Source organism: Leptodactylus fuscus, chromosome 3 (assembly GCF_031893055.1).
Source record: "Leptodactylus fuscus isolate aLepFus1 chromosome 3, aLepFus1.hap2, whole genome shotgun sequence".
Taxonomy (NCBI): domain Eukaryota; kingdom Metazoa; phylum Chordata; class Amphibia; order Anura; family Leptodactylidae; genus Leptodactylus; species Leptodactylus fuscus.
In genome coordinates, this window is record NC_134267.1 from 221,276,717 (window position 1) to 221,291,819 (window position 15,103).

Genomic DNA, 15,103 nt, shown 5'->3' on the forward strand with positions numbered 1-15,103 from the left:
CTATTAAGGGATAAAATGAGCTTGAGATGGTGGAAGTGGTCAAAGGTCCTCTTTAATTGAGAATTGACCCAAATAAGGAGGCCAACATAAAGCCTTATCCTTCTACAGCTAAAATACATTTCTAAATGTAAATGTAATTTTTCCTGAAAACGAGCAGTCCACCCTCACTGGGTATGAAGCACAGCACATTATACTGTATCCTGTGCTGACACAATCCCTTGGCAAGATACGCTGACCTGGTTCCTCGTTACGGAACGATGATGTCACCTGACTAAACAGATTTGCTGAATTCAGGTCATTAAGTTGAGATTCTGAACCAGAGACAAAACTTTGCACTTGGAACAGTCGTATAAATTCCTTCCCTTCGCTGATATATATATGTAATCCCTAGTTTCTCACATGCATGTAAACGCCCTTCTGTCCAAATGGGTCAGGAACAACCCTTTGCTTTCCAAATCCTTAGGCCTTTAACATGACGGAACGAACTCTATCAGAAAACCTGGAGAAGGGGCTCGAATGTGTTTTCCTGGATTCCAAAACAATGGGTTAAAACAGTTGTCACCTCCTATGGCCAATGAGTTTGACAGAGGACATGATATTTGTTTTTTTTTAAAAAGGATGCCAGTCGGACCACCCCAGGCAAGAATCAACATTATTTTTTAAACTATGCAGATACTAAGAGCTTATTTGCACAACAGGTCCCTCAAAAACCCTAATATGTCCCATCTTTGTTTTGAAGACCCCTTGGCCCCCACTGAAGTTAATGGATTCATTTTTAATGGCCATCAAAATGAACTTGCATCCGAGTGACGGACATTAAAAATGGATCAATGAGTTCGGAAAAAAGACTAATGAAATTCATCCATGGTCTGAAAACAGATGTAAAATGGATGACACTTGGCCGACACTTAGACACGAACTGGATGCACAATGACTGAGAAGATAAACCGTGAGAATTGGACAAGGTCACGTGAACAAGGCCTCAAACTTTTTTAGACTGCCCAAAAAGTTAGGAGCCAGCATGGAATGTCTAGGTGGTTTTGCCACCTAGCTCCTGAGATTTGTCCAGCCCTGTAGGATACAGTATACCCAAAGGTATATAAGAAAATGTTGAGTGACACACAGGAGAACCAAAACACTTTTAGAATTACCTTGACTTGCCTTTTTTGCTTGTGTTTTTGTTTCGAATGAACAAGTACAAAAGGCACATACAAATATTTTCATGGGCAGCAGTGAGTGCTACCTGCAGCCGCAGTTTTCTACCACCATGTCCTCATATTGCTTGTACACTACATTATTACCAGAGTCTATATATAAAATACTGATGGGGCTGAGTTTTGAAGGGACGCAGCAGCTTGGTGGGGTGGACTCGGGGTCCATAGAGTTCATTAAAGTCTGAATAATGGCATGGTTAGTAGGTTCCAGATGCGACCTCAATGGAAAGTCACACACCCCCTCGCAGTGATAAGCTTCATAATCCAAGGGGGCTATGATCCAGTCGTCCCAGCCCAACTCCTTAAAATTGACATGAAGGGGCTTCTTACTACATCTCGTCTTAGATTTCTTGCCTTGTCCTTTAGTGTTGTGAGTTGTCCTATTGGGTAGAGTTTGACGTTTTCGTCTTCTTTTGATGACCGATCTTTGACTGTCATCTGGTGGGTCTATCATTTTAGGGTTCTCCATGGATTTAATTTTGTCCCTGATCTCCTTAAAAAGGTTTTCTCTCCTTTTGGAGTAGGAAGAGACCACCAGTAATGCTTTTTCAGGATCGGAGAGACCCAATCGATGAAACCCAAGTTGGATCAGTGGCAAGTAGGATAAGGTAAGGTCAGAAACCATCTTCAGCATGAAACACAAGGACTCTCTTGGACCTTTTCTGTTGTGACCCATGGCCTTCAAGACGTTAAATACCTCCCATTTTGAGATAGTGTCCAGCAAGTCGACCGGACGTGAATCAAGAAGTGTTGCTTCTTGCCAAGTGGTGGCACAGGTGTAAAGGTAGAGGTGCACCCGAATTCCAGACTTGGGAAGAATCCCACTAATGTTTTTTGGGGCTTTGTGTAGAATCCTTAACTCGGCCCCTATTATTTCATCCAAAGAGGACAAAGTGCTGATGTCAAATGTGTACTTCTGTGCCAAAGACAAAGACGAAGCATCATCTGAAACAAAAAGAAGCGTGGAATAGTAAGATTCTGAAGAAAATCAAGCAGAAAGGGAGAATTAGACATTTTATATGGAATTCTTTTAAGATATATTGACAATAAAAAATGAATTCTATACAATTTTTTTAAGTAAATATTTTTGTAGACCAGAAAGTTTTCTCATTGGTGGACAAAAACCAAAGTACACTTATCTAATTCATAAACCGTCTCGGGTTATAAGCACAATATCTCACATATTGGTACCAATTGAAAATCTCTACTTCTTTCTATTGAAGCTAGGGTAACTAACGCGATGACGTACGAGAAGATCTCAGTGGTGGACGTGTTACCTTGGAAGCATCTTACAAAGCCTAGCAGCCATGGATACCCTATTTAGATGCTCCAATAGTTAATACCGTATTGTCACCTTAGGACAGGATTACAATCTACAATGTCACCTTGTGACGCCTTCCTGAAATTAGAGTCATTCCATTCACCCCTTAATTTCCCATCTTTCCCAAGTGCTTTGGTTTTATATGACTGTGAAATACAAAACAATACTTTATTGAGAGAGTACTCACAAACAAGGGCCATTTTGTAGAGGGGGGGCACCTTATGTGGTGACGTAGTCAGAATGAATAAGTTTGAGTCAGCCATACATATAGTTATTGATCGCGATGTCACCAATGGATTAGCATTAACATTCCTATCATCAACATATCTGAATAAACTGCCCAATCAGGGGGCAGTTTACTAAAAGAAACAAAAAAATCACTGGTTTTGTGCAAATTTTTGGTGGACCAAAGTGAAGATTTTACAACAAGATGAATAAGATCTTTGCCGGACGTGAGTCTGCCATTGGCCGTTGAGAACAGCCATTTGAGGGAACTTTGGTAGTAATAGTTTAAATGGCCAAAACTTGTCACTTCTGTTAACTTGTATGTCACGTGTATGGCCAGCCAGAAGTCATAAACGTTCAAATTTTGTTGGTTGAAATGGCCAACTTTGGCCACGGTTGGGCATGGCCACCAGAGTGGCAATGGTTTGTTACTCAAGAATAAAGGGTAATCCCAAAAAAAACATGAAGCACCCAAGAAAGTGGGCTTCTCTGTGGGCAAATGACCCATTGTGACTATTGGGGAAGTGGGTCAGACCTTGCCCTAGCCAATGACCCAATGGTGAAATGGAGATGACCTTGAGAAGTGACCCTGTTTGTGGGTACTGAGGAAGTGGGAAGCGCCTTGCCCCAACTATTAGAGTAATGAGGAGGATCCCTGAAGCCCGGACATGTCACACACGCATCTTTGTACATCTGCTGCCATATGTGTGTATAAAACTCATAACATTTAATGGGTTATTGAGTAAAATAATTCAGGAATGTGGCTGCCCGCAGTTTTATGGAAAATCATTTTTTATTGTACTTACTGAATAAAACTAAACTGAAGCATTTAACAGGGTCTAAAATGTAAAGAAATTATGGCTTTTTTAAAAAATAAAATTTAATCTATTAAAATAAATGCTCCTGTGTTGATGGAGGCGGGGAAGGCCATAAGGTATTGTACTGACTATACTATGCCTTACCTAATCATAACCCTCATATAGCATGTCAGCTACGTAATGGTGACTAATAATGAGATAGAGTGCCGCCACCATCATACCCACAAAAATAATATACAGTGCATAAGTAGTCCTGCCAAATGATACTTATGTATATACCACCATACAGTGCTCAGATACCAACAGTGATCCAATACCAGCTCCATACCTAAAGTAATCCAATAGCAGTACTGTACAATGTACTAGCAAGTCATGGGTGCCTGCCCATTGGTGATGCCCATTTCCAAAAGGGCAGCTTAGTCTTGGCCTGGGTTCCACATACTTGACCTTCTTTCGTGACGTCTCTGACTGATGTCTTTAAGAATATGTATTGTACGTATAATAACCCATATTTGAGAGAGTCTCACAGGCTTTGCCTACTATATACCAAGCACTAGATAATGAAGCCCCTACCGTATCTCTTCAGAACCTAATTTAAAGGATTTTTTTCCCCTAAAAACAAATAGGACAACAATTAACCTTTGCCAACGTTGATGTCAATCGCTCGGAATAAATGACTCTATACCCAGTGCCGGGCACCAATGCCAATAAAGAGTATTAGGTCTTTGTAGGATGAAGCTGTAATAATAACCTAAAAAACATGGCGGTGACAGAAGTCAGGGCTCAGATGTGGACCTCCAAAGAGGTTTTGTGAACTCTAGTGGTGCAAAATCTGCAGCATTTTCGCAAGATGAGGGCTAAGGCCCCACAGGACGTCCCGCAGAAAAAAAGCGCTTCGGGACATGTGGTGGCAACACACCGCCGTTCTTCCCGCAGCGCTTTAGACAGAAAGTTTGCTTAGTTTTGCTCCCTTGATTTTCTGTTACAATTATACCTATGGGATACCTGCCAGCATTTCCATAGGAATAATTGACATGCTGTGATTTCCAAAATCACGCCGGTTTTGGAAATCACGGCGTGTCCGCACCACAGTTTTTACCACAAAGTGGGCATGGGATTTGCTAGAATCCCATCCACTTTGCCGTTACTGTAAAATGTCCCGTCTCTGAAGTGGGCAAATCACAACATTTCTGTCCCATGGGGCCCAGGTCTAAACTGTTTATTGGCACGAGTTTGGCCAACAGCTACCCCCACCCCACATCCTCATAAACAAGCACATTCAGCTTGGCCAAAATAGAGAAATAAAAGACTCCACCTGCAGCATCGTATTTCCACAAGAGCAAAAGGATCGGATACACAGTATTGTGCAAATATTTTAGGCATGTGGGGGAAAAGGAAAGAGATATCTAAACCACATCAAAATTTGGTGTGATCTTTGCGCTCTGGAGGAGGAGTCCTGGAAGTGATGATCCAGCCCCCGCAGAGCCCTGATCTCATCATCCAGTCTGTCTGGTATGACATGAAGAGACAGAAGGATTGGTGCAAGCCTACATCTACAGAAGATCTGGGCTTAGTTCTCCAAGATGGCGGAAACAACCTCCCTGCCGAGTTATTCAAAAACTCTCTGCAAGTACCGAGAAGAAGTGATGGAAGGCAAAGGGCAAAGGTCACACCAAATATTGATGGGATTTAGATTTCTCTTTTCTTCATTGACTTGATGTTGATGGGTCCATATCCTTGTCCCGAACATGACCATGACAAAATATCTAGAAGCTCAGGGCCGCCATGGTTATTAAAAACATAAAAGCAAGATAAATGGCGCCAACCTGACTACATTAGATATAAACCTCCCATACTGGTATCATACAACAGTAATAATAAACACGTCCATGCCAATAAGAATGCTACCCAATGCCAGTAAGCTGATATAAAGCCTTTATTTTTCTGTTCTCATTCTACCCGACATACTACCGCAGTCACTATACTTTATGCCCGACCAGCCGCAAGTTGTATATGGCAGAAGACGCACGGTCTAGGTAGTAGTGATAGTAATGGGGTCACTCGTCCCTCCTATGCTTCATTATGAGAACTGTCTTTCCATGAATCCGTCTGCCTGTGAATATATACTAATTCTTCCCAGCCACATCTGGAAGCGCCAGCTACAAAATACACAAAGAACAATGGACTCCAACCACAACAGTCACATGCCCATAAATCTAAGTGTCCCTGACAATCTTCCCAGTACTGTATATACAGCTGCCTGTATACTGTGCGCACATAACACTCGGGGGCACGTACTACCGCCTCTATTCTCTACCATCATGTCAGATAGGATAAGTCGGATTATCATGGGAGGAGGAGTCTAGATAGAATCATGTGCTAGGTAACAGGGCTGTGCAGTCAGTAGGCCAAGACACCAACTCCGACTCCGCGGTTTTTCCATAGCCCGACTCCAACTCCTTCATAAATGGCTGACAGCCCTGATCAGACAGAAGTAGTAAAGTAGCCAGAAATAGCCAGAGACTGATTCCTATGAAGGTATCGATGTAATAAACTAGACATGTAATTATACAATATCAATAATTCTTTAATATAATCAAAAATAATTCATGAATTTACTTTGAAGTCTATAATGTTTTCTATCTTTGACTCCACCCAAAATTGATCCCACCTCCAAATTTGACTCTACAACTCTGACTTCAACTTTACATTCCTATATGGTAAGCTACTTGCATGAAGAGTCCAAGACAATAGGTCTGGTAGGTAGAATAGGTGTCAAAGTTCTAGAGTAAGGAACCCCTTTGTGTCCCCTAGACATCAGGACCTAGGTGCTGTCAACTAGGTCAACAAGGATGTCACTCAAACTACTAGGGTACTACAGAGTGGGTTGTGACACAAGGTTACATAGAAGTAGATGTTATACCACTTGGCCACCAGGGCTATATGATGGCCGCTGCTACTGGACAACCAGGATTGTATAACAGTCACTGCCACTGGAACACCAGGACTATAAAACAGTCACTGCTATTGAGACACCAGAACTATATTAGGGTCACTGCCACTGGGACACCAAAAGTATATCACGTTCACTGCCACTGGACCACCAGGACTATAAGATGGTCACTGCCTGGAACACCAGGACTATATGATGGTCACTGCCACTGGATCACCAGGATTGTATAACAATCACTACCACTGGAACACATAGACTTTGTCATGGTCATTGCCACTGTACCACCAGGACCATATGATGGTCACTTCCACTGGGACACCAGAACTATATCACAGTCACTGCCACTGGGCCACCAGGACTATAAGATAGTCACTACCACTGGAACACATGGACTATATCATGGTGATTGCCGCTGTACCACCAGGACCATATGATGGTCACTGCCACTGAGACACCAAGAAGCCTATTTGTGAATTATTTCACATCTATAGTCACAGTGAAATGAAAATCTAATTTACCTCCAGACATTTTGGTGTGGCCCATTGTACCAGCCACCTCAAGGGCAAACATACCAGGACCATAGTGCTGCTATGCATATCTATCTATCTATCTATCTATCTATCTATCTATCTATCTATCTATCTATCTATCTATCTATATGACCACCCTGTACTACGTATGGCACCTAATGTGTGTTCCTTTCAACCACAGATTCCACCCTGCCCGACATAACTCCTTTGCGTCCCGCGTATTCAGGGGAAGCTTTGTGACTATTATTTCCATGTATTGCCAGTAATCCATTCATTAGTCATCCAGAGATATTGAAATCCAGCAAGTCCTAAGGAAACCATTTCCTGCTATTATTTGGGGAGTCGTCACAGCTGCCATTGTATATTGTAAAACGTTCACCTTCAAGGGCCTTTAAAGGGAATGTATCACTCATATATGTTGCTTTTATTTATTGACACATTTTATTTTTTTAAGCCTTTTTTTATTTTCTAATTGGATAATTTTTATTGTATTTTCTGTACGTTACTACGGGGCGGCCATCTTGTTTGTGCTGAATGTTATCAGGCTTCAGAGATATAATTTATAGCGGCCACAAGGACTTTTAGACTGGAGACTTTGACTTCTAAAGCAGAGTGTTGTGGGCATGCTCTGTGACCTGTGCAAAGGTCACTGTGTGGGGAGGGGGAGGAAGTAAGTCGTGACCACCACCGAATGCCAATAGTGGATTTTCTCACGGCACATTCCCAGTCGCGATATGCACTGTTCTATGGAAGATGTTAAGGGTTTAAATATGGCGCCCGCTCAAGAGTTGAGCAGGCGCCATAGCCATGGCAGACATGTAACCACTCCAGTGTGGTCATTGGCGGCGGCCATGGCATCTGGTTGATTACTTTTACTTCCTATTTCATGTTTGGTAAAAGAATGGCTCTTTCGTAGGGAGATAACAGGAGTTGTTCCGTTACCATTGCAGCCTGCCGTAACAATATAACTACTGAGACTTGCCTGTAACAGGCTTCAATAGTTACATAGGGGTTTCCCATAGACAGTAATACAGTAGTATTGCCATCCATGGTCCAAGCATTCTAAAGATCATGGATGTTTTCAAAAATATTTTTTTTAAATGTAAGAAATATTTTTTAAAAAATTCCAATCACCCCCTCCCTAGATCACATATAAATTTCAACAAAAGTAAACATGGACACATTATACCCGCAGAACAATGCACAGTGAATGTCATAAAAATAACACCTGCAAGAAAATGGTGATTTTTTTCTCCAATTTCACATCATTTTGACCCAAGTTTCTCCAATGTCACCCCTAAACCCAGAATGATTTGTTTTTCTCCAATTTCACCCCATTCTGAATTTTCTTCCGCAATCCCAGCACATTGTATAGAATATTAAATGGTACCATTGTGAAGCGCAACATGTCCCACAAAAAATACGACTGAGAAAAATAAAAATGTATACACAAAACCAGAAAGCTGATGTTAGAGCAGGATACCTGTCCCATCATGGCATCATCAGAGATGAGGGGGCAGAGTCTTATTTCACTGCACTTGCTCGGCATGGACTCCAATCTCTGGGCAGGGAGTGATAGATCAGTGACGTACTGTATGCAGTGTATTCTATGGGATACAGTTTCCCCTTTCTCCTCTGCCTTCTGCTTGTGATAGTTGTCTCCCTGATAGCTCTTACAAGCAGGAGACAGTGTGAAGCAGACAAGTGAATGAATGCTGACATTTGGGTTCTGTAGCACGCAGTCCATAAATCACTGTAGTCTATATCTGCTAATCCAATACAAATATAAGGGGACACTTGAAGACAGCCACTATTCTATGCCTAACACAGATAGTCGGGTGATGAAGGACACAGGGATTCTCTCTTTAGGATGTTCTTTGTAGCAAGGTATTATGCAGCGCCCCCTTGAGAGCTGTACTATTAATAGCAATATATGCCCGGAGTGTTCCTTTAATGTTAAATGCGGCATTCCCTTTTATGTCTTTTAATTTGGCACTGAAAAGTTAAATTATTGATAATATTGATCTCCTCTGACCCACCAGGGATCCCTGACTCCCCTGGACCATCCATATCTATGAGTTACTATAACATTATGGGATGGCTGTGACATAAGTAAAACATTACATTGGCATTGCTCACTGATACCACAATATGACTGAAGCTTGTTGAGACTGGAGCCCTAGCTGAAAGGGGTTTGCCCATGGGAAATGAGTGACCTACACAACCGCTGCTCCATACTGAGGGGACTCTTGTTCTTGTGATTGGTGGGGCCCCTGTATTTAGACTCCTGCAATCTCTATCATCCCTGATCGTGTGAATTGGGGGTAAGATGCTCTTGTGGGCAAACTCCATTAAAGAAAAAGGCTCCTGTAGAGGTTGAACCTGTACAGCTGCCTAATAACATGAACCACCACCCACCCATCCATAGAAATAAATGAATCACGGAAGGTCCTCGGATGTCATCTAAGTGTGAACCAAGTGTTTTCCTTTACAAAACTGTCACCCACCGATTGTGATATAGAATAATAAACATTAATGGGGCAACACGATGGCTCAGTGGTTAGCACTGCAGCCTTGCAGCACTGGAGTCCTGGGTTTGAATCCCACCAGGAACAACATCTGCAAGTAGTTTGTATGTTGTCCTCGTATTTGTGTGGATTTCCTCCCATTCTACAAAGACATAGTGATAGGAAAAAATGGACATTGTGATCCCTATATGGGACTCCCAATCTACACAGAAAAAGAATAATAAAGATTACTTCACATCCCTACAATACACCGGTATATTTGCTATACCATAGACTAGAGGACAGTCACACGTGCTTATCATTTATCGCGTCCTATACACACTAACCACTTTTCTGTCTGTGTGATATCCGTGAAAACAATCAGTCAGCACACGGACCCATTATAGCCAATGGCGCCATTCACACGTCTTTGTTTTTCACGGACTGAGAGACTCTGAAAAAAAGAAAAAGTCATGTCCTATTTCTTTCTCTCATCTCGGCCATATCATATGTAATATATTCTCCTGAGAATTACGCTAATCCTTACTCTTCTTAAGAGCGGCCTCGCTCAGCCATCCTGCTGTATATTTCAGTCATCTCTGGGTTGGAAATTCCTCCATGGTGGAGAAGATAAGGGAATTCTTTGAAGGGGTCATCTGGATTCACTTTACATGAGGCGATTGGTCAAGCATCTCAGAATTAACCCTCGCTATCCCACATAATTGGATTAATGAAGTGGCTAGCATGGGGCAGCACTCCTGGGGAGGCAGGAAGGGGTTAAAGGGAGCATGTCGGGATCCTCCATAATATCATTTTATTAGCAGCCCACAAATATTTGCTCTCGGCCTGATGAGCCTTTTAATTCACAGTAATTTATTGCCTCATTTCTGCCAATAAATCGTGTAATATCAGTATCAGCTTGTAAATGCCTGGAGAAAGTGCAGGAACATTGCAGGGAAGTGTTAGCAGTGAGGGGCAGAGGGGCCGGGGGCCATCACTGTGCAGGCCGAGCCTCAGTACAGGGAGGAATAGTCTCCACCAAACCATGGCTAGGCTACCCCACACCTGGGCCAAAGGGTTCACTTATCTACCCCCCCAGTGTTACATCTAAATACCCCGACCAAGGCAGAGTGACTTGTTGGGCCCCCCATGGAACCAAACACATAGGGTACACGCTCTCGCCCCAGTCCCCTGGCTACAAAGCTGTAGTGAACCTTTCCTTAATATATACATGTATTTTAGCATGTTGGGGGCAACCCATAATAATACATACATATGCAGACCCCTACATACATATCCCTATATACAGACACATATATTTCTCAATACACAGATCCTTATATACGTATCCCCATATAAATATATATATATATATCCATATCCTTAGGTACTTCTCTCTATATGCATATGCCTATAGATGGATTATTATATACACGTCCCATATACACATCCTTACATATATTCATACACATCCTCATATATTCATATACCAATTCCTATATATATATTTCTATATACACATCCCTATATATATATATATATATATATATATACTTATGTGTGTGTATAACTTATAGACATATCCTTGTATCTATGCATATGTATATATATATATATATATATATATATATATATCTGTACACATATCCATATCTTCGCATCCCTTAATTCATACCCTTACATATATGTCCCCCATACATAACCCCAGGTGCACGTTCCTAGAAATAAATATATACATCCCTAAACTGTACACACATCCCTATATAGTTATACTTTAACTAAACAAATAAATATATTCCTACATACATATCCTAAGTCCATATCCCTATAGGCATATTATGTTAAAAATGTCCCTATATACATATCCTTATATTATATGATATCCGTATCCACTTATACCTTCATACATATCCATATATACATAACCTTGTTTTTATCTTCTGTCTAAACATTACATTAATGACATAAGAATTCCCGAATATTAATAATAATGTATAAAATTTTACATTATATCACTAAACACTAAAAAAGGACAAAATTAAGAATATACAAATAAATGATATAAGTATATGATACATGTATATGGTATACATATATGTATATGATATATGTATGTTACATGTATGTGTTATAGGTATATGTTATATGTATGTTATACGTATATGTTACAAGTATATGGTATACGGGGCCTTGGGTGCTTTGCATTTTAAACCACATTATTGTCATGAATATTACATTTGTCAATGTAAATGCTACTTTGGATCATCTTATTTTTTTTTGCAATTTTTTCTCTACAATAATTAGTTAAAATGTCAATATTTAAATAATACTGAATAAGCATTTGTGTGATATATGAAATGTATAATATTCACCAAGATAGATTTTAAGAATTACTTATAACTGATAATAAAATAGTAATAATTATATTAGGATAAAACAATATAAAATATTAGAGTTAGATCATAATAAAATAGCAGCAGAATAAAAGTAGTAAAATAACATAAGTATTATTATTCTAAAATAAAAAAAACTATAATAATAAAATAAAAATAGAAAATAAAAAGTAAAAAAAAAAAAAAAATCCTAATAAAATAAAGTATCTATCACATCGATTTATCATCATCTATTTGCTACATAATGTAGGATGACGATCGACCAGATTTAGAAGTGACGGTGTAAAAAACTTCATATTTATGTAAAAAAAAATGAAGACAATGAAAAAACATTCATGCTGCGAATTTAATTAAATTTTTTTTAAATGGTAAAAAAAAAACTTTATTGCAATTTATTTGATTGTTTTTTAGCATAATTATTATTATTTTTAATTGTTTTTTATTATATAAATTAAATATGTAAAAAAATTACAGTTAAGATGTGAATATAAATACTATATATATATATATATATATATATATATATATATATATATATATATATATATATATACAGTATATATTATAGGTATTAGGGTGGGCATGATGGGACGTTGCAGGTGTGGGGGACTCATCCAGCAGAAGGTATATGGAGATGTTCAATAATTTACAACAAATAAGATGGTGTAAGTGGCAAGTGGATTATTGCTTTATTATAGCCAAGGGCCGTGGTGGAAATGACATGCCTTGAGGAAGGAGGAGGTCACTCGGGGGACGGTAGAAGGGCACCATGCCCCTCAGGTTATCTGCATGCTGGTGGGAATGATGAGAGCCCTCCACTTCTCCATGGTTACTCTACAAGGCTTCCCAGGCATCTTCCCAAAATCTCTACTATTGCAATTTAAAACCAACAGGAGGCGCATCAGGTCAGCCCAGTCCCACCACACAGGAAGAAGAAGGGACATATGGACATGAGATGGGGAGGATGGCTTTGTGGCCCTAGGTGAAATATTCCCACTGCCGCACATTGTACAACACACATCACATCCATATATCTATATACCCTTCTATATATCGATACTGTATAGAACTGCCTGTACTATAACTGCAGACAGGTAAGTACCTGCTAAAAAAAATAAGCAGGGTAAGCTAGAGTAAATCATCTATATACCAGATACAGATGTAGCAGAGCTGAGGTTGGCGTTATGATTCACATTGACTTAGCTGAGGTTTTATACACAGGTAACATTGCTGACAGAAAGATGATGTCATGACAGATTCAGCTCTGCTACATCTACATGTACCTGTACACTTACTAATACATTACTGGGAATTGTAGTGGATGTAGCTGAAGTGTCTTGTAATGACCCCGAACAGTGTGACATGCTAGATGGATAGATAGATAGATAGATAGATAGATAGATAGATAGATAGATAGATAGATAGATAGGAGAGATACATAGAAGAGATTGATAGATAGATTGATAGAGTGAGATATGAGATAGATAGACAGACAGACAGACAGACAGACAGACAGACAGACAGACAGACAGACAGACAGACAGATAGATAGATAGATAGATAGATAGATAGATAGATAGATAGATAGATAGATAGGAGATAGATAGATAGGAGATAGATGATAGATAGATAGATAGATAGATAGATAGATAGATAGATAGATAGGAGATAGATAGATAGATAGATAGATAGATAGATAGATAGAGGCAATAGGCAAACAAATAGATAAAAATAAACATAATAAATAGATTTGAGATAGAGAAATAGATATTCGATAACTGGGTAGATAGATAGATATGAGATAGATAGATATGGGATAGCTAGATAGATTATCAGATAGATAGATAGATTATAGATAGATAGATAGATAGATAGATAGATAGATAGATAGATAATAGATAGATGTAATGCATTTGACTTTCTCATTGGTAATACAGGACAGTGCAGGTGTTGCCCACTCTTGCCATTATTACCTATCTGTGCCCACTGCCTGGTATAGTTGCAGAGACCTTCTATGTATCTAATGTATTAATATCTATTATCTGTCTGTGGTTCAGATATGTAAAATCTATCTACAATATCTATAATCCTGTCCTGCCCCCTGACACTATATATATTGTATATACATACATTGGGATATTGAAGACTGTAGTGATAAAGTGTATCTAGTGTAGTATACAGTACTGTTAGATAATACTACTAGACAACATGGTGTATACAGAAGATACAATGTATAGAAAGTCCTTTCCCAGTAGCAGTAGTAGGATGACAGCAGTGTATATGGGGATGTATGTGAGTCTGCCCAGTGTGTGTCCCAGCATCACCCCTTATATTACAGGGACACTCACCTTGCTCATGGTCCACAAAGCTGGTGACAGTGTTGGCCCCTGGCCTGTCCCTGGTCACATTGCCCGCTAGTCCTCTGTGTCCAGAGCTGGCCATTCTCTTGTATAGGGCCAGCATGTATTCATGGGGCACCACTGCACCCTTTGCACTGGATTCCTTTCTGGAGGTGAAGTGGTTGAGGCTATCCCTGTGTACAGTGCCAAGTACATGGCTAGCTGGCAGTGCCCTCCTTGCAGTTTGTCTTTGTAAAGAATAGGGGAGCACTGCTGCAGCCTGGGGGCTCTGCCCAGCCCAGAGCCAGGCACTCCACAGCCCCAGACACAGAGCAGCAGCCTTCCTTAGATCCATATTATCAGTGCACTCTGCTAGGGAATGAGAGACTTGGAGGGGGTATGATGACTTTGGGAACTCCCCTGTTGCTTTTCTAAGATTGTGCTAATAACCTGTAAGTAGGAGTCAATTCACATAGATCAGAGCGCCCTCTGGTGGAGCAGAGCTGGAACTTGCAGACATTGCTACCTGCAGATGGATGATGAATGAGATCAGATAAACCTGGACCATCTCAGAAGGAGTCTTGAGTCTCTCTTTAACCCTTTCATGGCCGGGGGCTTAGCGACGTGTGCACGTATGTTGGTAATGGATAAATATTCTGATAATAAACTATAATATTGGGGCGATTATTTATCTGGATGTAAATCCGTACATCTACTGCTAGGTGATAGTGTAGCAGTTATCTATTATATACCTATTAGACCTGGGCTAGATGATGATGTCGGAGCAGATACATCCATAAGGT

General features: G+C 40.1%; 1 protein-coding gene across 1 annotated transcript; it reads right to left on the reverse strand.

Moving 5' to 3' along the window:
- Positions 1-955: 955 nt before the first annotated feature.
- GDF7 (growth differentiation factor 7) lies at positions 956-14,655 on the reverse strand. The gene is made up of 2 exons (XM_075266811.1): positions 14,310-14,655; positions 956-2,159 (listed from the first exon to the last, which is right to left on the reverse strand). Exons 1-2 carry the CDS (start codon positions 14,653-14,655, stop codon positions 1,240-1,242), a joined length of 1,266 nt encoding a protein of 421 aa, XP_075122912.1. The 3' UTR covers positions 956-1,239.
- Between the last annotated feature and the right edge of the window lie 448 nt (positions 14,656-15,103).